The sequence below is a fragment of the Metopolophium dirhodum genome, chromosome 1 (genome assembly GCF_019925205.1).
Source record: "Metopolophium dirhodum isolate CAU chromosome 1, ASM1992520v1, whole genome shotgun sequence".
Taxonomy (NCBI): Eukaryota; Metazoa; Arthropoda; class Insecta; order Hemiptera; family Aphididae; genus Metopolophium; species Metopolophium dirhodum.
Window position 1 is genome coordinate 137,442,086 of NC_083560.1, and position 25,895 is coordinate 137,467,980.

Genomic DNA, 25,895 nt, shown 5'->3' on the forward strand with positions numbered 1-25,895 from the left:
TGGAAGTTGTCCCAAATTATTGGTTTAAGAATGGCTATTGTGCGTGGCCAAAGAAAAGTATAAAAATCCAAAAAAATATGTTGTCCGTCGTTCCGAAATGAATTGGAATTTGATTATTTCAAGGCAAGGCCTATATCTAAAAATATTGGTAATTTTCTTGACTAATATTTGTATAATTAGGTATATCGTAAATTGTAATGTTTATATTATTTTTATTATTTAGCTAGTATAGAAGATGCACGTTCTAGACTAATAATGGCCCAAGAAACATCAGAGTTGTCAACTTACGAAGATGATAAGTCAACTCGTAACCAACGACACCGTCGACCAACAGATAATATCATGGAAATAAAACAAGACAACCAAAGAGACCATCATACAATAGTAATAAATTGCCTGGAAATGCAATTGAAGATCCTCCTTCAATGATCAATTTGAATAGTAGTGACAACAAAGGTGATTAATTTAATCAAAATAATTTATAAATTAAATAATTAGTATTATCCTCAATTATTTAGAAATTACTTAGATTTTTACTTTTTTCTAAAAACCATGTGATAAATGATTTTTATTTATATAGTGATATTGAGTAACAAAGACAGCAGTGATGACAGCAGTTACGACAACAGTGATATAGATAAGAGTTATAATCCGGAAAAACATTCAAAACATCTTAATACAGGTAAATAACCAAATTTAGTTATCATCTATGTTTGCATTATAAATTATTTGATTTTACATTGTGACTATTACAAATTACAATGCATGGAAATGATGAAACTATCAAACTAAAATACCTCACTAAATAGATATAAAAATACTATATATTGTATAAAAATTATAACTAGGTATAAAAATTGTTTGTAAATTAAGAGCACTATTTATTTGTTCTCTCTGACCCATTATCGCAAATTTGTGTTCAGCAGAACCAAACTTTTGTTATTTTAAGTATATAAGAGTGAATACTGACCTATTATTGAACTTACATTTACGAACATTATCTGTTTATTAAATTAATGTATTTTTAATTTAATAACTCAATATTTTCATGTTCAAAGAACTAAATTACATTTTTTTAAGGTCATACTAATTACCAGATCTTAGGAGGTTGTCCACCTTCAAAAGTCAAAAGAACACTTTTTGGACCACTCAACGATTCTATTGAAGGTACTTATTATACGTATACATTATACGTTAATATTTTATTTTAAATATTTAAACTATTGGTGTTGCTTTATATTATAGATAGTGAGTGTTTATCATCTCCCAACAGCAGAAACAAAATATCATCTGTTGCAAGAAAATTATCTGCTTTTAAACCAAGCACCAGTGGCGGTCAAATGATTTTGTCATGGGGGGGGATAATATGGCTAATTTTTTAACATCCATAATTTTATCATTAAAAATATAATTTATGGTTATGTCTAATTCTAATATCAATTAATACAATTATGGGAAATACAAACTTTATTTATAACTTAGTTAGGTATACCGACTTTATAAATATATTATACTATTATAGCATTAACAATATTTTTATTATATTAGTAAATCTATTTTTTTGTTTTTTTTTGCTAATTCATCCAGTACTTCGTTGGATGTAATGTTTATAACCCCACGATGAACAGCCATAGTGGCCAAGCCATTGAGACGACTCTAGAATAATAAAATTATACAATTTACATATAAGCATAAAGCATTAAATTGACATTTCAAAAATTCATAAGGATAATTGAAATATGTACAAAAGAAATTAACAAAACCTAAAAAGTTAGTCCTAAACATAGTGTTTTATGTTTGAACTATTAATTTAATACTTATTCCAATAGATTATATGTACAAATATTTGACCACAGCAATACAGAATATTTACCTCTACCATACTATTTCTTAAATATGTTTTCAACCGTTTAAGGCATGAAAACATTCTCTCTGGTGTTGCGGTTGATACCGGAAGTGTACAAAATATTTGTAATAAATCAAACACATTAGGAAATAATTCACGTCTACAGAACTTTATAGCATCAAGTCCTGTTCTTGGAGATTTTCCTATGCGTGAAAGTTTTGTTTTCCATAAATTCAATTCCGCTTTCACAGTTTCAATATCAGTAGAAAGGTAAAAATTTACTAATTCCTCAAAACCTTCTAATTCAAAATCATTTGAAAATAAACATTGAAAACCTTGAAAAGTTAATATTAAGTACAATTAAACTAAATTTGCAATAAATATATTAAATTTGAAATAACTTAAAATTAGATGATATATTACTTTTATTTGATTATTTAATTTTTAAAATAGAACTATTCAAGTATGAAGTATAGAACTATTATTTATTTAAATAGGAAATTAACCTTTAAAAATACTACGGTGAGCCAAAAACCTTTCTTCCAATTGACTTATAAAGAAGTCAATATAAGGGACACATATGGATACTCGAAAATACTCCTCAGAATCAGGCGTAGAACCATCATTTCTTATGATAGAATTATCTCTATATATCTGTCTCTTGTTAATTCGTTTAATTTTAATATCGAAATCCAAGAATTCAGCCATTTTCTAATCAAATAATAAATTATCATAAATGTTTTATAATTAAAATTTTACACTTCCAAATTTAATTTAAAATATTTAAGTTTCAATCAAAGTAATCATAATTACCTGTGCTTTTTTGAACATTTGATTAAACTCTGTATTAATATTACTCCTTAAGTTTTTAAGTATTGTAACATTATCACCTGCAAGATCTATAGCTTCCTTTAAGTCAATGCCTTTACTTTGTAGTAATTTACACAATGGTAAACTATAAGAAAATAATATCTAAAAACAATTATTTTCTTTAAAATGATTTATATAAATAAAATATAACATTTAAAAGATTATTAATTTACATTTACTACTTGAAGTGACACCAAAAATTCAGAATCAAGCGCTTTAATTAAAATAGTAGCATCTGTAGCACTAGTATCTTTCCAACTAGAAATGGTTTCCAAGGACACCACTACAAACTTAAAAAGCTCTATAAAATCATTTACAGCTTCATACCTCTGAACCCATCTTGTTGCGCATAACCGCTTTAAGCTTTTTACTTTTGGGTCTAGATCACTTTCTTCAATTGTATTTAAAAGCACATTTTGGCGTTTAGGAGAATTAAAAAAGCAGTATATTTTTTCTACAACGCCCAAGCAATTTCTAATTGGTAGAATATTACTAGCTTTAGATACAGCTAAATTTAAGCTATGAGCCACACAATGCACATACAATGCTTTAGGGTATGTCTCCCTAATAATAGTTTGAACACCTTTTAAATGTCCTGACATATTGCTCGCTCCATCATAACCTTGTCCTACCATATTATTACAGTCAATTCCACAAGCATTCAAACCTTAAAATTAAAAATAATTTACATGCATACAATTCAAACGTTAAATGAATAAAAGAGTTACCTAGTTGTTATAAAATAAAATAATCTTGTTATTTATTACCATTAAGAATAACTGTAGCCAGATTTTCTCCTGTTAGACTTTGTACTTCAATAAATTTTAAAAAGCTCTCATTCATAGACACATTTTCTCCAGATCCACTTAAATATCTGACACATAAGGTGAGTTGCTCTTTTACCGAAACATCTGTTGTCTCATCGACTAAGACAGAAAAAAAACCGGATTTATTGACAATTTGAACAATTTTTTTTAAAATAATATCTCCACATGTTTCAATTATCTCATTTTGAGTTCGATTACTAATATATTTGTTTTTAGAGCCTGTTTCTAAATAGGTTTTCATGTAATCTATATCTTTAGCTTTATATTTCAAGATAGCACGAAAGTTTCCTTCGTTTTCATTTGATTCACCTAAACAATAAATACTATATTATATTATAACTATATAATAAAAACTATATTCTTTAGTATTTACTCCTATTAAAGTATTGAACAGTCTAATACAATTTTGGCATTAACTATTTTTTCTACTTGAGCCTTAACAAGTTGTAAGCTACCTATATAGTATTATATAATATACATACTACTGAAACAAATAGGACCATAATCTCTATGACCTCTTAAAGCTATTTCCTGTTGGCCGCATAACATCACACATTCAATGATTGGAATTAAACGCTTTCGATTTTCTTCAATTTGTTTCATTCTAAAAATTAAATTAAAAAATTAGTTCAAATATATTTCTTACATCTATATTCTATTTATATTTAATTAAAGGTTAAATAGGTATACTTATTATTTGTATGTACCTTTCACTATCAATACGGTTTATAATCGAAGAACTCTTATTTAAATAAACATTTAAAAAGTTATCAGATTTCAGTAATGCAGTTTTATGGTATTCCAAATTTGCATGTTTCTTAAACACCTATCAAAATATAGAAAAATTATAAATAAAATTTTCAATAAATTTGTTTATAAATATACATACTTCTATAGCTTTTTTGTAGTTAGTAAAAGCCTCCAATACAAGGGTTCCTAATTTTTGACCACCAATACCACCATTTGTTGAGAAAACAACACAGTATTTGCAAAAAGCACCTTGGTATTTTTCAGAATAGGCCAGCCATTTATAAGCATTGAGCCAATGGTGTTTGAATTTTAAGCCTCTTTTGGCATTACAATCAAGTAATGGAAATGGAAATGTAGCTGGTGGTATCCACACATCTTTAAGAATCTGAATCAATTTTAGTTGTATTAATTGAAGGTAATAATGAACTATAAGTTATAACTACACATGGAAGTAATCTAAACAATAAATAATAAATTACTAACAAAAGTTGTAATTCTTACCAAATATCTATCAGCATCGGTCAAGGTACTATTAATGTAGGATCCAATGTCATGAACGTTTAAATCAACAGTCTAGAACAATAATTTTAATCGAAATTCCCATTTTCCTCATAAATAAAACATTTATATTAATTTTAATAAAATAAATATTACCACTAAGTCCACAACTTGATTTTCTGTAACGATATTAGTGATCTTACTTATTTGTTCATCTGCCGACACCGAGCGTTTAGAAGTACAGCAAGTTGCATCAAAATAACTAGTAATTTTCCTTTTATTAGACATAATAATGGTAAAAAATAAAAATGTAAAATAAACAATAGTCAATAATAAAAACACCGACTGTATAATTGACACTTTAGTACACTACACGGACACACCACACACAGTAGAAAACTCGTGTACGAAAGACGATGATAGATGATAACTAATATTATGACAAATAATAAACAATCAATGTTTCAAGTTTTCAACCGACTACGTAGTATTGAAAAATATACCTACCGATCGTAATGTAATCGCCCGTATCGGCAATATTCTGGAAATGTGTAGAGCGTGTTGTTATTGAAAATTCTTAATCATCGAGTAGGATAATACGGGATTCCCATAATATTATATATTGTGTAAACAACTAAATATTAATAACAATAATAATATCCTAGTAGTAACTAGTAGTACCTAAACTTGAGTCTAGATAATAATATTATTATAGTCTTGTCATATATAGTCTATCGAAATTTATTTTTAGAAAAAAAAATAGAACAATATGTAATGCTTTATTATAAATTGTTATAAATAGGTATTGAAAAAAATTCATGGGGGGGGATCTATCCCCCTCATCCCCCCCCGTTTGACCGCCACTGCCAAGCACATTAGTTGATAATGGTATTATTATATTATATTATGTGTAAATAAGAGTCAAATAAGTATACTTTTATAATGATTTAGATATATTGGAAATTAAGTCTTCAGAAAGAGCATATAAAACAACTGCCATATATAATACATCTTCATCACCATTTAAAGTGTCATCACCAGAAAACCACCAGATATTCACTCCCACTGTACACAAAGAAAAATTGGCATTTTCAGCTGCTGGGAACAGTAATAATGGTTTGTATACATAAATTTAAAAAATATTGGTTACGGATAACATATGTTAATATTTGAAGAAGTAGTTAAAATTATTTAGAATATATTATCCTCTAAAATAAAAATTACTTAGGGAAACGTCAGACATATAGGTACTTATAAGTACTATTATGAATTCAACTGTAAATCAATACTTTTTTTGTCTGATTTTAAATGCCATAATATTTATTTTTAGTCTATAATGCACGCTGAATAAATATTATCTATAAATGTTTAAAGTATGCTACCAATATAGTTATACATTGTTTAGTACATTTTTACTCATTTTTTATAATATAATTACATTTTTTATTTCAATTTATTTATTTATTTATCATAAGTTATAACCTAACGGGAAGAGCATAATTCATACAGCATATTACATTAATACAAAGATAACAATATAAAACAGTAAATAGTAAAACAGATAGGTTACAGTAATAGTTATGACAAAAATGTATGTTGTTCATTAGCCATACGCATAATGCCATGGATGGGGTTATTTCAACCCTATTTTGTGGTAGAATTCGGCACCGAGAAGGAGTATGATAACGGAGGAAATGATGTGGTACTCTAAATTTGATATTGGAGACGAGAGTGGGGGCATCTATAGAACTGTCCAAGAGTTTGTTTAGAAACGATGATAAATTAGTAGCTGGCGCTCTTCTATCAACCAGTGAAAAAAGTTTTAGTTCGATGAGTACAGGGAAATAGTCATGTGGAGCATGATCTTTAGTACATATGAAGCAAAAGATGGAAAACGTCTTTGAATGCGCTCTAGTAGGAGGGAGTTTGAGGTTGTATAATATGAAGGATGTATGATAAAATATATTAAATATTGTATAAAATTAGTTCTATATTTAATTTTCTTAGAAAACTTATTGAAGAAAATTTTGGGAGTGGTATTAAAAATAAGATACGATCTTGAGGCAGTTGCGCAGAGACAAAATGAACTGGAAAAAATTATGTTGAACCAAAGTCAATGGAAAGACGGACAAGCTTTATTTGAAGATCAAGTCGATGAATTTGAATTCTGTGTTCCGATAACCAATGAAGATTCTTTAAATGATTTTGAACAAAAACTTGCTACATCTCAATCATTTAAATCAAATGTTGTAAGTGTAAAATTTAATTTGACAAATTTATGCTCTCTTAAATGTTTAAAAATTGTCAATATTTATATTGATATTTTAATAGAAATTAATGATTAATGTTATAGGTCAACGGGTTGAGACGTATATCACGTAAAACATTGGCATCCACAGTACGCCAGATGTTGCGTAAGCTCTTTGACGACAAATTTTTAACAGAATACAGTTATGTTGGCCAAAAAAAAAAAGATCTTTTCTTCATTGGGAACATGTACTGTCATTTTTGGTAAGAATCAATAAGATTATACATATTATTATCTCTTATATTATAATAAGAACAATTGTTTGAATTATGCACAAATTAGGTGCATGTATAGTGTATACAAATACCCTCCCAAAATTAATGTAATTTAAAGAAGGATATAGTATTATCATACACATTGAATACTTTTATTAACCTTACCTAGTTTTGAATAAAATATTTTATTTTATTTCTGTTGTAGATGCTGTTCGTAAAATAAAGGAGTTTATCAACTGCACTAATGCGGACATAGAATCGCCAATCAAAGTCTACATTGCTGGTGCAGCATTTAGAAAAAAAAAATAAATTGTATTTAATTACATTACTATAGATCAGTGGCGTTCTCAGGAATTTTCAATGTGGGGGGCTCTGAAATTTTACTAGAATACGAAAGTGGGGGGCTCTGCCCCCCACATCCCCCGTAGTTATAAGAATTACAAATTTTGCACTATTTAAAAAAATTATATATATTTTAACACAATAACACATTATAATATAAAGTCTAATTTCCTTGGCTTTTTTGCCAGATCGTCCACCACTCCCTCAGCTGTTAGTGGCACATCCCCATGAATTGCCAACATTGTGAGTCCATTAAGACGGGTCTAAAATATTTTAACAGATACATTAGGTATACTTATAAATTTAACCAAACATTATGTTTGTAAATAAAAGTTAATACCTCTGTCATTGTACTACGTAAATAGTTTTTAAGTCTTTTAAGACAAGAAAAAGTCCTCTCTGGCGTTGCTGTAGATACTGGTATAGTACACAGAATTTTAATCAGGCGATGGATATTAGGAAATATTTCATTGTTACACAGTCTTAACGCCTCTAATGCATTTTTCGGTTCTTCTTTATTTCTCTCCAATTTAGTGTGCCATAGTAGTAATTCGGCTGTAACAATTTGTAGATCGGTATCTAGGTAATACTGAACCAGTTTGTCAAACTCTTCAGTAAAGGGCTTAGAAAATAAACACCCAAATCCTAACAAAAGAAAAATATATTTTAATAATAATTACTAAAAATTAATTAATTTATAAATGAAATTAAATAGGTATAACTAGCCTTTTAATATATTTTTGTGCTTCAAAAACCTTTCATTTAATTGTTCTATAAAAGAATCAATAAATGGTATGGCTATTGTTATACGATAATATTTTTCTGGTGTAATATTATCAATGCAGAGGTTGGGCCGATTTTTGTTAATTTTATTCTGACGTTTAATTGAAATACTCACGCCAACCACATCAGCCATTTTCTGAAAAAATAATAATAATCGTTTAGTCAAATAATAGCATTTTATCAAAATCTTTACCTCAGCTTCTCTGAACATTTTATTGAACTCTTGTTCTATGTTATCACGTAAACATTGAATACTTGTCACAGTCACTTCAGCTAAGTCCACAGCTTCTTTTAAATCAAGTTCAACTTTTTGTAATAGTTTACATAGAGGCAAACCATATCCAAACAACTCCTAAATAATAAAATAAAAATTGAAGTTGAACAAAAAAAAAACATTTTTGATTCATTTATCACCTTAATAACTTGTAAAGAGACAACAAAATCAGAATCCATAGATTTTGACAGGATATTAGCATCTGTAGCTGTTGAGTCTTTTCACTCAGATATCTTATCGAGCGCACTGACCACACAGGAATATAATTCCACAAAGTCATGAATTGCCGAATATCTTTCAACCCATCTTGTGGCTTATAGGCGTTTTAAGAGGGCGCACTAGTAGACAAAATATGGCATAAAAACATTGTTTCGTAATTCCAGGAATACGGCTTATTGAGGCGTTTTACAGTATAAATACCTATTACAAAAATTGTAGAGGAGAATTTTTTCTAGAAACGTAAGAAGCCCGATTTTCGATATTCTTATTAATTAGTAAAATAATTAATTGATAAAAAGTTTAAAAAAACGTGTTAATTTACCATGCGATATTGGACGATTGGAACAAGATATCAAAAATCGGGCTTCTTACGTTTCTAGAAAAAATTCTCCTCTACAATTTTTGTAATAGGTGTTTATACTGTAAAACGCTTCAATAAGCCGTATTTCTGGAATTACAAAACCATGTTTTTCGGTAAAAAAAACATTTATTTACGCTCGTCATGTGCTGCGCCCATTATAGGCAGCGGCAGCGCTCGATACTAGGTGTTTATACCACCACCCCGCGCGCGATAACAGCAGTACCGCACCATAGGTCAAAACGGGTTTTCTATCGCAGCCGTGCGCCCGTACATAGTTTATAAATAACCCAGATAAGAAAATGATTATTATATTATATTTCATGACAAATATTATTTAATTTTGTTCGGTTTTATATTTTGTATTCGTATCCGAATTTCATACCTACTAATAAAAACTATACTTTTGTTCTTCAAGTAATACGGCTTATTGAAGCGGTTTACAATAAAACTACCTATTATAAAAATTGTAGAGGAGAACTTTTTTAACAATCGTAAGAAATCCGATTTTTGATATCGTATTACAATCGTCCAATATCACATAGTAAATTAACAAGGTTTTTAATTTTTTAACAATTAATTATTCAACTAATTAACAAAAATATCGAAATTCTGGCTTCATACGATTGTTAAAAAAGTTCTTCTCTACAATTTTTGTAATAGGTAGTTTTGCTGTAAACCGCTTCAATAAGCCGTATTACTGGAATTACGAAACCATGTTTTTATGCCATATTTTGTCTTCTATAGTCCGCCCTCTTCGTATTCGAATTTTATACAAATAAAAACTATACTTTTGTTCTTCATGTAATACGGCTTATTGAAGCGGTTTACAACAAAACTACCTATTATAAAAATTGTTAACGAGAACTTTTTTAACAATCGTAAGAAATCCGATTTTTGATATCGTATTCCAATCGTCCAATATCACATGGTAAATTAACACGGTTTTTAACTTTTTATCGATTAATTATTCAACTAATTTATAAAAATATCGAAATTCGGGTTTCTTACGATTGTTGAAAAAGTTCTTCTCTACAATTTTTGTAATACGTAGTTTTGCTGTAAGCCACTTCAATAAGCCGTATTACTTGAATTATCGAACTATTTGGGTATGATAAAAATACTAATTATTGCGATATCGGAATAATTAATAATTATATAAAAAAAAATTAATATTAAATGTCATATAATAATTATATTATAATCGTTTGAATGAATAAATTATTATTACAATAATTAAAATATAAACTATGGTATCGGAGTATTTTGTAAAAAAATAAACAAAATTAATTCAAATGTTATAACATTTATTGGACGTATTGTACACAAATTACAAATATTTAATTATTACTATTTACTAACGAAATGTCATATTATAATCGTTTAAATTACTAAATAATTACATAATTATTAACTGTACAAATAACTATAAATTATTATATAAATATTAAAATATTAAATAAATTAAATATTAAATACACATAAATCATTTAAATTTCTAAGACTTATATTTAACAAATGCGTGGATACGATAAAATCTGTATTCTTAAAAAATAAAGTATAACTACCTACTATTAGTATGAAAAAATGTATAAGAGATTTAAATTTACATGTATAAATGTAATTATAAATTATAAAGTAAAGTTTAGTGTTTTGGTGGAGCAATGGGCACAGGACAATAGCCTAAATTTATATTTTCTAAAGCTGAAATATTTATTTTTTTTTTTTATACAGAATTTTAGACTCGCGTATAATATTATAACAGTTATTATAATGATTAAATATTTGTTTGTATATACAAATTCATACGTCTTATTTAATAATATTGAATTTAGTAATTCATCTTGTGTATTTAACTTTGAAATGATTTTTAAAAAAGCTTCTTTGTCGAATTTTAAATTTTTTATTTCATCTAAATGAATTGGTTTTGGATAACGTTGATTAAGTGTAATATTGCAACATGAATCATTTAAAATACTTAACTCTAAAGGTAGTGTTGCAAAAGACGATTCTACTGTTTGCTCTGTTATTAATACGCCTTTAGAAGTATGAGCTTGACATCCAGCTTTCAGAAATAATTTGCCAGAACTTTTCAATGTAATTTTACGAATAAAAGATCGATTATTACAAATTTTGTTTATTGGAATTCGCAACCGGTATTGTGCCGTTTGCCAAAGAGCAAAAAATAAAGGTGTACCCAAACCTGAGCATACTTGTTTTTTAAACTGGTCAAAAGGAGCTACAAGTATGGAAGCCGATTCAATTGCAGAAGGTTTTAAGCGAAGTATGGAATTACATGGATGGAAATACAATAAGCTAATAGGTATATATTTATACAAATATATAATATATGAAAATAATTTATACATAATATTATAATATAATACATACTATAATAATTTTATATATATATTATATTATAGGTACAAGTGATATTTTATTTATGTTTAATATTTTAGTGCCTACCATAATTTCTTTTAATATTTTATTAAAGGTGATGGTGATTCTAGTGTGACAAAAAGGCTCTCTGAAATTATGCCTTATGGTCCTAAATTTCATATTCAAAAAATAGAATGCCGTAATCATATGTTACGAAATTACGGAACAAAATTATCATTACTAGCCAAAAACATCAGATATCCTTACCTGAATTTAAGAAAACATATTCAAAGTAATATAATAAGATTCAGAAATGCAATTGTTAAATCAATTGAATATCGCAGCCAATTAATCAACCAATCTGACAATGATAAACGTTTAGGTATATTGTATTTTTTTTAGTTTATACTATAATGCTTTATATATTAGGAGGATATAGTATAAAGGGACTAACTTGCATAAACACTTTCGAAAAATTATTATTTTGAAAATTAAAAAAAAAATTATTGGCAAAAAACAATATGTAATTTTCAATTAATATAAATAATACACTAATAATACACTTTTAACTGTCAATTTTAAAATTTTTAGAATTTTGAAATAGTAAATGTTCATGGCCCATTGTTTAGTTTATACCTATATCGTTTTCCATGCAATTTGATGTCTAATAATACTATTGATGAATATAATTAAATATTAATTATTTTATTAACAAGGGTAGGTTTACGTAAGGATATTTTGAACAGTTTTTACCATATTTTGGGTTCTCATGTTCGGTGTGAAGAGTATTTCTGCCATGGTCCCAAATTAAACGAGCACAACTTTGTTGATGACGCAGAAAAATCGAAAGTTATAGACGAAATTACGCAGTTAGCAAATCGATTAGTAACTCATGCTGACAGTTTACTAATGAATGTGGATAACAATGTTTGTGAGCAATTTAATAGTATAATAAACAAGCATTTATCAGGTAAACCGATAGAAATGTTTTGAATATATATATAAGTATAAATAATAAATTTATAGAGATAAATAAAAACATTATGACTCTAGGTAAACGTATCAATTTTTCTCAACGGCAATCATACAACACCAGAGTTGAAGCTGCTGTTGTATCTTATAATACGTCAGCGGAGTTTCTTAGAAAATTACACAAAAACGTAGTTAATGTAATAAGTCCAGGTAAAATAGTCATAATTTATATTTCAATAAAAAATAATTAATAAATAATAATAAATATAATATTTTACATTTGTAGGAGATATCGGGAAAAAATATTTGAAAACAAAACAAATGAAAAGTGAAAAAAGAAAATGTAAAAAACTCCTTTTTCCAAAAAAGGTAAAAAAAATTTCTAAACAAACGGGTCCGGATCAACATTATGGCCTGGCTGAACCGTTACTCGATGATATACCTTCGAATGAACTGGAATCAAAGAAAAGTGCATTCATTCAGTCACTTTACTTTGACCACGACAAACGCATAGAATTAGAAATTAAAACTAGAGAACAGGCTAATTCACAAATTTGGCACACAGAAAGAAGAAACCGAATAACAGCTTCAAATTTTGGTCGGATTTGTAAGATGCGACCAACTACATTATGTAGGTCTACGGTTTACGATATGTTGTATAGGTCATTTACTTCTAAATCAACTGATTATGGTAAAGCAATGGAAAATAAGGCTATAATCGTATTCCAAAACGGTTTTAATTGTACTGTTGAACCTTGTGGTCTTATAGTGGATGACGATTTGCATTATTTAGCTGCTTCCCCCGGAAAAATAATCAAAAATAATTAAATTTAATTACTATTAATATGTAGGTATATTTATGAATAATTTGTATTGTATTTCATCGATAGATGGTCTTGTGGGAACTGATTATGTCGTAGAAATAAAGTGTCCATTCAAAGCTAAAGACAGTTCCAGTTTTATTGAAGCCGTAATGAATAAAAAAGTAAAATTTAATTATAAAAATTTAAAATATGGTATTTGAGCTAAATGTTTAAATATAATATAAATTGTTAGATAACATTTTGCCGTATTCAAAATGAAAATGAAATAGAACTGAAAAAAGAGCATAATTACTACTATCAGATTCAAGGCCAAATGCACGTCTCAAAAAGACAATTTTGTTATTTTGTTGTGTATACCGAAAATTGGTTTAAAGTTCAAATTATTGAATACGATGAATCATTTTGGTCGAATAAAATGGTTAGCAAACTTGAGGTGTAAGTATAAGTGTATACTGTATGACAATAGTAAAAAACTATAATATTATAATTGTAATGTATGTAATATGTATTATTCCATGATAAATAAGTTTGAGGTTATTTATTATTATTATGATTATGTTTGAATGCTGTTCGTTAATGTCTCATGCATTATTGTTACTCTCTTGCTGTAGTTCTGAAATGTTGTAGTGTGACAATTAATAAAGAAGATGTCTAATATAATCTATAGTATATGTGTTAATTATTAGTACTCGGTACACCACATTGGCGACGAAGATAATTCGAGCAAGGCTGGGCAAGTTAACGATTTTTTTTAACTCATTAAGTTAAGTTATTTTAAAATAATAAAGTTAAGTTAAATTAAAAGTTAATCATATTTTTTTCGTTAACTCGTTAAGTTAAAAGTTAACTTTGAAAAAAAAGTAACTTAACTTAGTTTAAAGTTAAAATTTTCTATTTTGCAAAAATAAAAAATTGCACACATAATATTAGTTTTTCTACACTCAAGAAAAATACTGGGAAAATTTTTTTAAATGATACATAAAAGTATTAACTAGCTGTCAAAAAACCTACTTTTCCAAAATAAATCTTAGTCCTAAACTCATACTCAAATCAATTTACCCAAGTGGTACATCCAAAAAAAAAAACACAGTTTTCTCCCAACTGCCAAGATACCAATATTTTTAATTGATTCACATAAATTATAAAAATCAAACAGGCAGTACCTAGTACCTACCACCCAAATATATTTTCTATACTGAGTAGACAAAATGCAGCCACCGTGTAGTTTTAAAAACTAGGCTCAGCACAACATGAACAATTATTATCAGTAAAAATATAATTACTTTGTACTATATTTTTAGATAAAAATAAAACCACAAATGTTAAACCTTTAATAAATATCTTAAAAAATTACATATTTTGTATAAGCTTTAAACTTTTCGTACAAATTTAAATACCCGTTATAGAATATAAAAATAACTATACATTTAAAATAGTTAATTATAATTATAGAAGTTGTCTTTACAAACTTATGAATTATTACGCAATTATTTCAATTTTACCAATTGTGTACTTCCACTGTTACTAAACATGGTAAATAATAAAATAGTTGAGTCATGACTACAGCATTCATTATTGAAAGTCACCACATATCATTTAGGTAACATATAAATAAGATAATCGATAATCTCATTTATGTTGCTATATATCATTTATGTGTATTATATAGATATTATTTATAAACATAAATAAATATATTTTTTAACTGCCCAATATTAATTAATTACAAGGACAAAACAAAATTTAAATTTTTATTAAAAATATTTATTATATTTTAACAAAAGAGACATTTCAAAATTGTTGTCAGAAATGGATCCTCTCCTTTTGTCAAATAATTGACCACCAGCACTAAACAATCTCTCTACAGGAGCAGATGACGGTATAGCTGTGTTAAATTCTATATAAGCTTTTTTTAATTCATGTGTTAAATCAAGTGGTACCTTAATGTTAGTATTTGATAAATAATTAGTAACTAAAGTTTGGAAATCAGAGTTAATCACTGAGATTTCATCATTGGAAAAAGTGAAAAAATCATCTTCATCTTCACTGTTTGTTTCAATATTTGAAGAACTTAGAGAAGAAAGATTTTTGTTTTGATCAAAATGAAATTGCACACGATCAATAACATGTTGTTTTATGATGTTTCTGTCTTCGGGATTAGCCCAAATTAATTTAAACTTTGGTACCAATGCCGAAGAAACTTGTAATGTTTTTGACTGCATGTAATTTTTAAACCTGAAAATATAATGTATATTTAATGTACCATGTAACACATTATAATGATATAATTCAGTTTTAACTTAAGAATCGTTAAATATTACAAGTGCATTACTACTTATAAATTTAAAATATATAAATATTTGGGCGACATAGGGTAATAATATAAACATTAAACACTATTTATGAAATTGTTCTGTAAAACGTTTTTGTACCATTTTAACTTTATAAATAAGTTTTAACTTTTATGAATAACATTGGAGTACATATATCATTTTTCATTGAGTTCTAATGAATATAATAAAAATTAAAAAATGTATAAAAGTACCTTTTGGTTAATCCATTTTTTAAAGCATGAACCAATGGTCTACAGAAATTTAAATTATTAAATTCATTTAAGGCTTTGTTTATAGCAGTAATTGTTGGTAATAGATATCCAATACACACATGTTGTTCACCTTGTAAAATATCTAGCCCTGTTGCAATTGGTTTCATCACCTAAGATAATAAAACAATAAGTATCATACATCCCATTGAAGAAAAATTTGATTTCCTTCTCAATTCCTTCTTCCCAAAGTAATGACAAATTAATAAGAAAAAAAAATTGTTTTTCTTTAGTTTCTTACTGTTAAACTATTATATTTCTTTCATTATTACCTATCATTATAAGTAATAATTTACCTAACCTTGCAGTATTCAATTAAAAATGAAGACTCTCTTTGACCTGAGAAAGGAGTTAATTGAAATGCTGTGAATATTGTATCCATGTTATCTATATGGTCAACAATACATTTTATGGCATCGTAGAATGAATTCCATCTGAAAATTATAGTAATTTATTTTGTTATTAATAATGAAACACTGATATGTCATAATAATACATGATATTTAATTTTAAAGTATTGAAATTTAAATAATATTAGCTTGCCTGGTTGCGTTTGGTGTTATAAGATATCTTCCCAGAATTTCTTTAATTTTATCAGCACATTGTGTCGATTGATTCTGCTTATTGAAAATAGATTGACATTTAGCAAACACACGCCTACTAAGTACTTTATATGGGCCATCTTTTTCTGCTTCAAGAATATCAACTGTTGCAATTAAATTTAACGTGTGCGCAGCACATCTTTGATGTTTCGGCAATTTTATATCTAATACATCATTTGTGTTTTGAGTTTGACTATCAAGTATTTCAGTGATATTTATGGTTCTCAATATTTCATCATTTTCAATTTCAATATTATTACCACTATAATTGTCAATTTCATTATTAGCACCAAACACTCTGAAATCAAAATAAATACATTTAAAATTGAAAAACTTGTAATAATAATTGTAATTATAAAAATAAAATGAATACTATGATATAATGAATGAACTATTACAAAAAAAATACAATATATAAATACATACAATTAGTATATTATTATTATAAAAAGTAAAAATAATCTATGATTGTATACCAGCGTTTAGAAATTAATTAATTCTAGTATTTTTTATACTGTTGAAAAAGATAAAATAAAATCTGATTATCAGCACTGTATATAAATTACAATTTTAAATAAAATTCAAAAAGTTGGTGTAAAATCATAGCTTAATGAATTTGTTATAATAAATTATTATAAATCATAATATTTATAACTAATACAAATGGGCCATTCTAAAATATATATCTTACTTGAAAGCTTTAACAAAATTTGCTGCGTTATCTGTGACTATTAGAGTGGTTTTAGACTGTACATCAAATTCTGTAAGAACTTTTTCAATTAATTCTGCTATATTATCGTATGTATGCCTCCCTAACATGCGTCTACAAGCGAGGGCTCGGGAATTGCGTTCCAATGTAATTGGGTTCAGCCAATGAATTGTAAAACCCATATACGATCTACAATAAATTTATTTTGTAAACATAGGTTTAATATTATTATTAAATAACAATTAAAAATTTATTTTTTTTATAATTTAAAAATAATATTTTACCTGTGGAAAATACTCCAACAATCTGCAGTAATGCAAACATATTCAATTTTTTCTAATTCAGTCTTCAGTTGTTGAATCATATCATTGAACAATGAGCTTACATTTCTCATCATACTTCTTCTGGACATAGGAACTTTATTCGATGTTAAGTGACAATATTTTATAAATGCAGGGTGCTCAATCAAAGAAAAAGGTGACACAGTATTTATAATGAGTTCTAGGTTAGCCTTATCAAATTCTGTTTGACTAAGATTTTTTACAGTTTTTCCTACTTCCGATAATTTCAACTGTTTTTTGGGTTGAGTACAATTATTATTATTGTACGGTTTCCTTTTTCCAAGCTCATTAAATGTAATTAATTCACTTGGATGAACATGCTGAAAAAATAGGTATTAACTTCAATAATAATATAAAACGCATAAAAATCGCACATTTTTAAATTTATCCACTTATTTTTCAATATTTGATACGAAATTACGGTAATTTATATCTACGAGTTTTAGTTTTACTAAAGATAATATTGTAAAATAACAAAAATCATAATAATTACTGAAATTTTTTTAAAACAGGTAGTTAGGTAGCTAGTACTTCTAAACACGATTGATCAAAAAATAATTTTAATTATTAATTTTTCGAGTTGTTTACAAAAGCTGTACAATTGGTACTTTTACTATAATATGGTGATTTATTTTGATATGTTTGAAAACAATTTAATAATAATAATAGACGGTTGAACCTTAATATTAACTGGATATTTTTTTATAAATTCACGAATAATTATAATTATAACTGTCCGATATGCATGAGGAACGATATATATAATATATATTTTACTATAAAATATAAATAAAACTTACCTTGATGTGAGTTTTTAAATTTGAATTTGAACTTATAGAAGTTGATATCAATTTTATTTTTGGCATGCATAGCATGCATTTGAATGTAAAATTTGATTTTTTTTCAGTTGTATCTGATGTTGATAGTTGTTGTTCGAAATAAGTTTTTAAATAGGGCCACTTTAAAATATGGTCTTCAGACATTGTAGTTAAAAAAAATAATAAACTTTTACAGAAATATAATAAGCTAATAAAGTAATAAACTAATAACTATATATTATAAATTCTAACAAGATGCGAACAGAACACATGCTAGTTGGATAATGAAATTAAATTGGAAATTTGGAAATTAAACCACAGTTGTTTTGTGATTAATCCCCGTCGACACTAGCTCTCGTGGTATTTACTATTTTCACAGAATATTCTTAGAATTTCCATGGGTTTATGATGTTTATAGTGTTTACTGTTCGTCTGTTCATACAATAACAATATTATAAAAATAAAACGAACAGAGCCTTGATTCACAAATCATAATAATATAAAATTCTTGTAATCTTATTTACGTTAAATACATACAAATAACAATAATATTATATTATCTTTAGGTACTCTTTATTTTAATATTATATAGTATATCTGTATATACAAAGCTATTCACTCATATCTGTAAAAGTTTAAGCGAAATATACATCATAATATTATATAAATTTAATTAAATACCAAGCAGAAATATTGAATGGGTAATAAATTATAAATTTATATTACGAAGGTTGACACAAATGACACATGATGGTATACTTATATTTTATCATTTTATTGATTATTAGTTGTTTTTATTATAGGCTTCACCAATAACATGTCAAAACAATTATTTATTAAATTCCGCATTTTATCTGTGTTGTGACTTATTATAATGCCGGTAATTATTGTAGAACCAAATTCGGACTAGCCGATTATTATTTATTGCATTTATTTAATAATGGTAAAACGTTCACGACAATATTCAACATCCACTTCAGGGAACCCATTTAAACGATAATCTGTAGGTATAACCTATCTTTGAAAATATTATTAATACAATTTATAATGATAAACGTGTAGGTAGATATTATATTATAGCCCATATAATGACTATTAAAGTTATTTTTCATATTATTTTCGTCTACAGGAAATTCATATTAAAATAATAAATAATAAATATACTAAAAACCTCATTAATAATTTGCATTATTCTTTGCACTAAAATTAACTTAATTTAGATACTTTTAAATAAAATTAACTTAAAGTTAACACGTTAATCTTAAAAAAAAAGTAACTTATTAAGTTAAAAGTTAATTTGTAAAAAAAGTAACGAGTTAATTAACTTAATTAAAATTAACTTAACGGTTTAACTTAATTTTAACTTTTAACTCGTTAATGCCCAGCCTTGAATTCGAGTATGTATGTAAGTAATTCCGCGTAGTGTTAAGTGTTAATTATTTTATAATGGACAAGAACGCTACGAATCAGGTCAGTCCACGTGTTTGCATAGGGCAACAAATGGGACAATTGACAGAATTTAAGCTTAAAGAAGATGATTTTAATTCTTGGATTGAGAGATTTGAATTGTATGTGACGCTTAATGAAATTAATTCACATAAACAACAATTATTATTCTTAACATTGTTGGGTAACGATGGGTATGCATTACTGAGAGATTTATGTACACCTAGTAAACCTATTGAAAAGAAATATGATGATCTCAAAAGTTTGCTTACAAATTACATAAATCCGAAACCGAATTTAATTACTGAAAGGTACAAGTTTAAAGAACGCAGACAGGCTGCAAATGAAACCGTTATTCAGTTTATTACGGGACTTAAAAAAATGTCTGAACATTGTGAATTTGGAACTGTGTTGGATGACGCATTGAGAGACCAAGTTATTTGGGGAATCAGAGATAGTAATATAAAGAAAAGACTATTAGCTGAAGGCTCGTTAACTTTCAAAAAATGCATTGAACTGAGTTTGGCTATGGAGAGTGCTAACAATGACATTTCAAAGATGGAACATCATGAAGCAGTTAACTACCATAAAGCTTCAAAGAAGAAAAATACCAAGTTCCTGACCAAAGTCAAGCAATCATCATCGAATAGTAGTGGCAAAACTGGTGGAGAATCAATCATGAAAGGTACAAAAGGAAATTGGGTATGTTATTGCTGTGGGAAGAGTGGACATACTAAACCATCATGTAAGTATACTAGTTATAAGTGTTCAATTTGTAACAAAGTCGGTCATTTAAAGAATGTTTGTAAGAATAAGGAAAAAAATGTTAATAATGTTGACCTTGATAATGTAGATTTGAATTTAAATAGTTTGTTTAATTTAGAAACTAGAAATGTAAATTTTGTGCAACCTTTTTGTCTTAAACTATTAGTAGATAATGTAACCATAGAGTTTCAAGTAGATACGGGTTCAGCAGTATCGGTTATGTCTGTGAAAGATTTTGATAAATTTAAATTGGGTTGTGTGGAGGATTTGGAGAGAACTGATGTTAATTTAAAAGCATATAATGGTTCAATAATTATACCTAAAGGAATTTTAAAGGTCAAGGTTAAGTTCAAAAATCAGTGGAAGTCATTAAGTTTGTATATTGTAATGGATGGAGGACCACCGATTATTGGTAGAGATTGGTTGATTGAGTTAGAGATATTACCATTAAAATTAAATTTTCATTCCTTATCTCAACAAGATATTATACAAAAGTATCCATCGGTTTTTAATGAGGAATTGGGATGTTTTAAACATAAAACTTTTAAATTGTATTTAAAAGAAAACACTATTCCTGTGTTTTGTAAACCTAGAGTTATACCTTTTTCCCTTAAGGATAGTGTGAGTAAAGAATTGGAAAGACTAATTAAAGCAGAGCTGTTAGTTCCTGTTGAATCAAGTGATTGGGCTACTCCTATAGTTCCAGTGGTTAAACCTGATAAATCTATAAGGTTGTGTGGGGATTATAAGGTTACTTTAAATAAATATCTGGAAGTTGATAGATATCCGATACCTAGAGTAGTAGACTTAATAAGTGCATTCCAGGGAGCAATTGTATTTTGTACATTAGATTTATGCCAAGCATATCAACAGCTGTTACTTGACGAAGAAAGTCAAAAGTTAACCACAATTTCTACTCATAAAGGGTTATACATGTTCAAAAGATTACCATATGGAATTTCATCTGCACCGGGTATGCTGCAAAGGGAAATGGAAAAGTTACTTTGTAATATACCAGGTACAGTTTGTTTTTATGATGATGTAGTAGTATCAGGTAAAGATTACACAGAAGTAAATAATAGACTTGATAGTGTTTTAAAAAAGTTGAATGATGCTGGCTTAACTCTTAAAAAAGGTAAATGTAAGTTTTTCAGTGATAATGTTACATTTCTTGGTTATTATATTGATAAGGAAGGACTGCACATACCTAAAGAGAGAATCAAAGCTATAACAGAAGCTCCAAACCCTAAAAACGTTCAGGAAGTTAAAGTTTTTTTGGGATTAGTAAATTATTATGGCAAATTTATTAAAAATATGTCTTTTAAAGCAGGTGCTTTGTATGCATTACTAAAAAATAATGTTAAATTCCATTGGGGGATGGAACAAAAATTAGCTTTCAATAAAATCAAAGAATCAATAGTATCTGAGAATATACTTGTGCATTATAATAGTAGTTGGGAGTTAATAGTTGCAAGTGACGCTAGCCCAATTGGCATTGGTGCGGTTTTGTCGCATAGATTACCTGATGGATCGGAAAAACCTATTGCCTTTGCGTCTCGTACATTAACAGATTGTGAAAAGAAGTATGCACAAATCGACAAAGAAGCTTTGGCTATAGTTTTTGCTGTTAGGTATTTTCACCAATATGTTTTTGGGCGACAATTCATTTTGAGAACTGATCATAAACCTTTAGTGAGTATTTTTGGAGAAAATAAAGGGATACCAGTTATGGCTGCACATAGGCTTCAGAGATATGCAGTGTTTTTATCAGGGTACTCATATAAAATTGAATTTATTAATGGGGTGAATAATGGTAATGCAGATGCCTTATCTAGATTACCTATCAAAGATTCGGATAACATTAATGATGCCGAGAGTGATAATTTTTTTATTAATTTAATGATGACAAATATAAAATCAATTACTGATTTAGATATTTGTACAGAAATTAAGGAAGATAAAGTGCTACGTGAAGTTTATTTTAGAGTATTATCTAATAAATGGCCAGATAAGATCAAAAAAGTAAATGATGAATTAAAGCCTTATTTTAATCGAAAAAATGAACTAACCATTGAAGTAGGGTGTTTGTTATGGGGACATAGAATAGTAGTACCTGGTAAATTCCAAAAGAAATTATTAAATGAGTTACATCATACGCATATGGGCACGGTTAAAATGAAATCTGTGGCGAGGTCATATATCTGGTGGCCTGGTATTGATAATGATATACAGAACATCACAAAAAGTTGTGTTGCTTGTTTAGCTCATAGTAATAATCCACCTAAAAGTGTATTACATAGTTGGCCTTGGCCAGAAGGACCATCTCAACGTGTACATTTAGATTTTTTGGGACCTGTAGACGGTAAAATGTTCATAGTGATAATTGATGCTTTTTCAAAGTGGTTATATGTTAAACATTTACTTAATATTACTACAGCATCAACTATCAAAGTGTTAAGAGAATATTTTTCAATTTGGGGAATTCCAAAAAAATTAGTCACTGACAATGGACCTTCTTTATGTTCATATGAAATGGAAGAGTTTTTAAAAATGAATGGTGTTACACATATTAAGACTCCACCATATAGTCCTTCGACTAATGGACCTGCAGAAAATGCAGTTAAAACCTTTAAAATGTTTCTTAAAAAGTGTGCAAAAAATTCAGATATAGAGGATAACATAAGTAAATTTATTCTAGCGTACAATAGTACAAATCATTGTTCAACTGGGGTGAGTCCTGCAGAGTTACACATTGGTAGACAGTTGAATATAGCACTGGATAGGTTAATAGTCAAGGCAAAATATAATTATACAAAAAGCTTAGAAAGAGCCAAGGAAAATTATAAGGGTGGTAGAGTAAAAACATATGAAATTGGAGATGAGGTTATGTGTAGGAATTATGGAGAAGGGAATAAGTGGATACAGGGAAAAATTATACAAAAACTATCACCTGTTACATACTTAATTAAAGTTATTAAGGGTAACATCTATAAGCGACATTTAAACCAAATAATTGATTGTATGAATAAAAATGGAACAGAAGTAGAAATTAATGGAGATTTATTAGAAGAATTACAAAATGCTGATAATAATAAGAGTAATATTAAAGAACAAATAGTAATAAGTGAAAGTGTTAATGAGGCAGAAAAAGAAGTAGAATTGGAAACAGAGGATAAAGTTGAGGAAGTTGGATTAAGGAAAAGCCATAGAGTTATTAAACCTCCTATTCGTTTAAATTTATAAAATATTGAATGTTAATTTATCATTATTATTATGTAATTATAATGTTCAAATTATTTAATAATTAATATGTACAATATTATTATATTTATTTTAAGTAATTTAATACCTAATAACCTAATTGTTATTATGTTTTTGTTTCATTATGTATACTATGTTTATTATTTTTTTTATTATTATTCAATTAATATTATATTATATTTAATAATTTTATATGAAATGTAATTCATATGTAAGTCGGGAGGACTGTAATGTATGTAATATGTATTATTCCATGATAAATAAGTTTGAGGTTATTTATTATTATTATTATTATGTTTGAATGCTGTACGTAAATGTCTCATGCATTATTGTTACTCTCTTGCTGTAGTTCTGAAATGTTGTAGTGTGACAATTAATAAAGAAGATGTCTAATATAATCTATAGTATATGTGTTAATTATTAGTACTCGGTACACCACAATAATGATATGCTAACAAGTATAATAACATTTTGTAAATACTATCAAGTATCAGTGTTTCTGTTTGACAAAATATAATATAAATGTTTTTGGTTAATAATATAATGTACAAATAAATAAAAATACAATTAATATACAATAGGTACACACGTTACACCTATGTGTATTGTATTGTTGTTTATTTGTACATTATATTATTAACCAAAAACAATTATATTATATTTTGTATTATATCTTATGTTATATTATATTATATCTATATAAATCTTAAATATTATTATTTCATTAAATTTTTACAGTTTCTACAAAGAATGTTTACTACCGGAAATTGTAAACCCGCAGTATGGAAAGAGACTTTTGGTTACCGATATTAAAGAACCGGCTCATATACTTGACGATATAAAGAATAAAAAACAGAAATAATAAATTATCTATATTAAAAAGAACAATATACATTATAAAAAATTGTTTGTTATATATTATATTTACGGCTTTATTAAATGCATTGATGAACTCATACCTACAAGTTTTTACAATAATGTATTTATGATTTATTAATATCAACTTCATATTTAAAACATAACTAATGAATACGTGTATAGGAGAATAATCGTACTAACTATCGTACGAAAAGTACTTCAGGTTACCTAAAGTTAAAACGTTAAAGACGCAACATGGTTACTAAAAAATGTATTTAATCTTATTATTTTATGTGTATTTAAAAAGTATTTAGATTACAAATGTAAATCAAGCTATCTTGTTAAATTTGTTGTAATTTATGTATGGATACACATATTTGAGTTAACAGGAATCTTTCATTAAAAAGTAGGTCTAGCGAGGATCGAGCGCGCGGCGTGTACGTACATTAGAAATACACGGGTGACAATTTACGCAATGGTCAATATTGTATGGACCCGCTCAACTAGACTGTTTGTGAAATAATAATGCGCCTCTCCTGCGAGTACGCCGCGTGAATCTCGCCACAGAGACATAGGCGTGGTTACGTCCAGCCGCGACGGCGGCGATACAGCGCACAACGCCATCTCTGGAGCGTTACATACGTAACACTTTTACTATTGCACACTCTTAATGATTTCGATTTAGGATTAAAGTCACTTTCTTAAATTTCACTTAATAACATATCTTGTCGTTTAGGTGTGTTGAAGAAACAGTACATTTTTTCAACAATACTCAAACAGTTCCTAATTGATCGTATATCACAAGCAGCAGATACAGCCAGATTTAGAGAATGGGCTGCACAGTGAACATATATAGCCTTAGGGAAGTTTTCAGACACAATTTTTTGTGTTCCTTTGACGTGTCCTGCCATGTTTGATGCCCCATCATAACCCTGACCAACCATTTTACTACAATCAATTCCACAGGAATTTAAACCTGTTAAAACAAAATGTGTATACAAATTAATTATAAGTAGGAAATGCATATA

At 27.5% G+C, this 25,895-nt stretch overlaps 4 protein-coding genes across 5 annotated transcripts; 1 reads left to right on the forward strand and 3 right to left on the reverse strand.

Moving 5' to 3' along the window:
• Positions 1–1,330: 1,330 nt before the first annotated feature.
• Positions 1,331–5,649, reverse strand: LOC132936197 (zinc finger MYM-type protein 1-like). Of its 2 annotated transcripts, none has more exons than XM_061002889.1 (11): positions 4,948–5,649; positions 4,795–4,866; positions 4,433–4,678; positions 4,251–4,369; positions 4,026–4,147; positions 3,484–3,642; positions 2,890–3,383; positions 2,660–2,818; positions 2,353–2,557; positions 1,874–2,181; positions 1,331–1,656 (listed from the first exon to the last, which is right to left on the reverse strand). In XM_061002889.1, the coding sequence occupies exons 1-11, from the start codon at positions 5,077–5,079 to the stop codon at positions 1,540–1,542; spliced, it is 2,133 nt and encodes a 710-aa protein (XP_060858872.1). In that variant the 5' UTR covers positions 5,080–5,649; the 3' UTR covers positions 1,331–1,539. The 2 variants fall into 2 exon arrangements, with proteins under 2 accessions (XP_060858872.1, XP_060858871.1); XM_061002888.1 differs by having other exon boundaries at positions 3,484–3,852.
• Positions 5,650–7,805: 2,156 nt separating this feature from the next.
• Positions 7,806–8,892, reverse strand: LOC132932635 (52 kDa repressor of the inhibitor of the protein kinase-like). Its single transcript, XM_060999010.1, has 5 exons — positions 8,854–8,892; positions 8,633–8,791; positions 8,383–8,575; positions 7,997–8,301; positions 7,806–7,919 (listed from the first exon to the last, which is right to left on the reverse strand). The coding sequence occupies exons 1-5, from the start codon at positions 8,890–8,892 to the stop codon at positions 7,806–7,808; spliced, it is 810 nt and encodes a 269-aa protein (XP_060854993.1).
• Positions 8,893–11,697: 2,805 nt separating this feature from the next.
• LOC132932636 (uncharacterized) lies at positions 11,698–24,871 on the forward strand (the record flags this gene model as incomplete). Its single annotated transcript, XM_060999011.1, has 5 exons — positions 11,698–11,713; positions 12,928–13,444; positions 13,530–13,626; positions 13,698–13,900; positions 24,748–24,871. Coding segments are annotated over 5 exons (957 nt in total), but the record flags the coding sequence as incomplete, so codon positions are not given.
• On the reverse strand, positions 14,060–19,855 carry LOC132936672 (uncharacterized). The gene is made up of 8 exons (XM_061003436.1): positions 18,520–19,855; positions 17,663–18,039; positions 17,361–17,567; positions 16,611–16,967; positions 16,369–16,501; positions 16,011–16,180; positions 15,254–15,700; positions 14,060–14,078 (listed from the first exon to the last, which is right to left on the reverse strand). Exons 1-8 carry the CDS (start codon positions 18,700–18,702, stop codon positions 14,060–14,062), a joined length of 1,893 nt encoding a protein of 630 aa, XP_060859419.1. The 5' UTR covers positions 18,703–19,855.
• Positions 24,872–25,895: the final 1,024 nt, after the last annotated feature.

What these genes read in the sequence shown, in the direction of transcription:
- LOC132936197 (XM_061002888.1), bottom strand. Translation starts at nt 5,079, where the DNA reads ATGTCTAATAAAAGGAAAATTACTAGTTATTTTGATGCAACTTGCTGT. An exon ending in TGGTCCTATTTGTTTCAGTA is followed by an intron (nt 3,853 to 4,025) that starts GTATGTATATTA and finishes TTTATTGTTTAG; the next exon opens with GTGAATCAAATGAAAACGAA. An exon ending in GGCTACAGTTATTCTTAATG is followed by an intron (nt 3,384 to 3,483) that starts GTAATAAATAAC and finishes TTTAATTTTAAG; the next exon opens with GTTTGAATGCTTGTGGAATT.
- LOC132932635 (XM_060999010.1), bottom strand. Translation starts at nt 8,892, where the DNA reads ATGGATTCTGATTTTGTTGTCTCTTTACAAGTTATTAAG. An exon ending in GCACAAAAATATATTAAAAG is followed by an intron (nt 8,302 to 8,382) that starts GCTAGTTATACC and finishes TTCTTTTGTTAG; the next exon opens with GATTTGGGTGTTTATTTTCT. An exon ending in TACGTAGTACAATGACAGAG is followed by an intron (nt 7,920 to 7,996) that starts GTATTAACTTTT and finishes AAAATATTTTAG; the next exon opens with ACCCGTCTTAATGGACTCAC.
- LOC132936672 (XM_061003436.1), bottom strand. Translation starts at nt 18,702, where the DNA reads ATGTCTGAAGACCATATTTTAAAGTGGCCCTATTTAAAAACTTATTTC. An exon ending in TGTTGGAGTATTTTCCACAG is followed by an intron (nt 17,568 to 17,662) that starts GTAAAATATTAT and finishes AATTTATTGTAG; the next exon opens with ATCGTATATGGGTTTTACAA. An exon ending in TTTTAATTGAATACTGCAAG is followed by an intron (nt 16,181 to 16,368) that starts GTTAGGTAAATT and finishes TTATTATCTTAG; the next exon opens with GTGATGAAACCAATTGCAAC.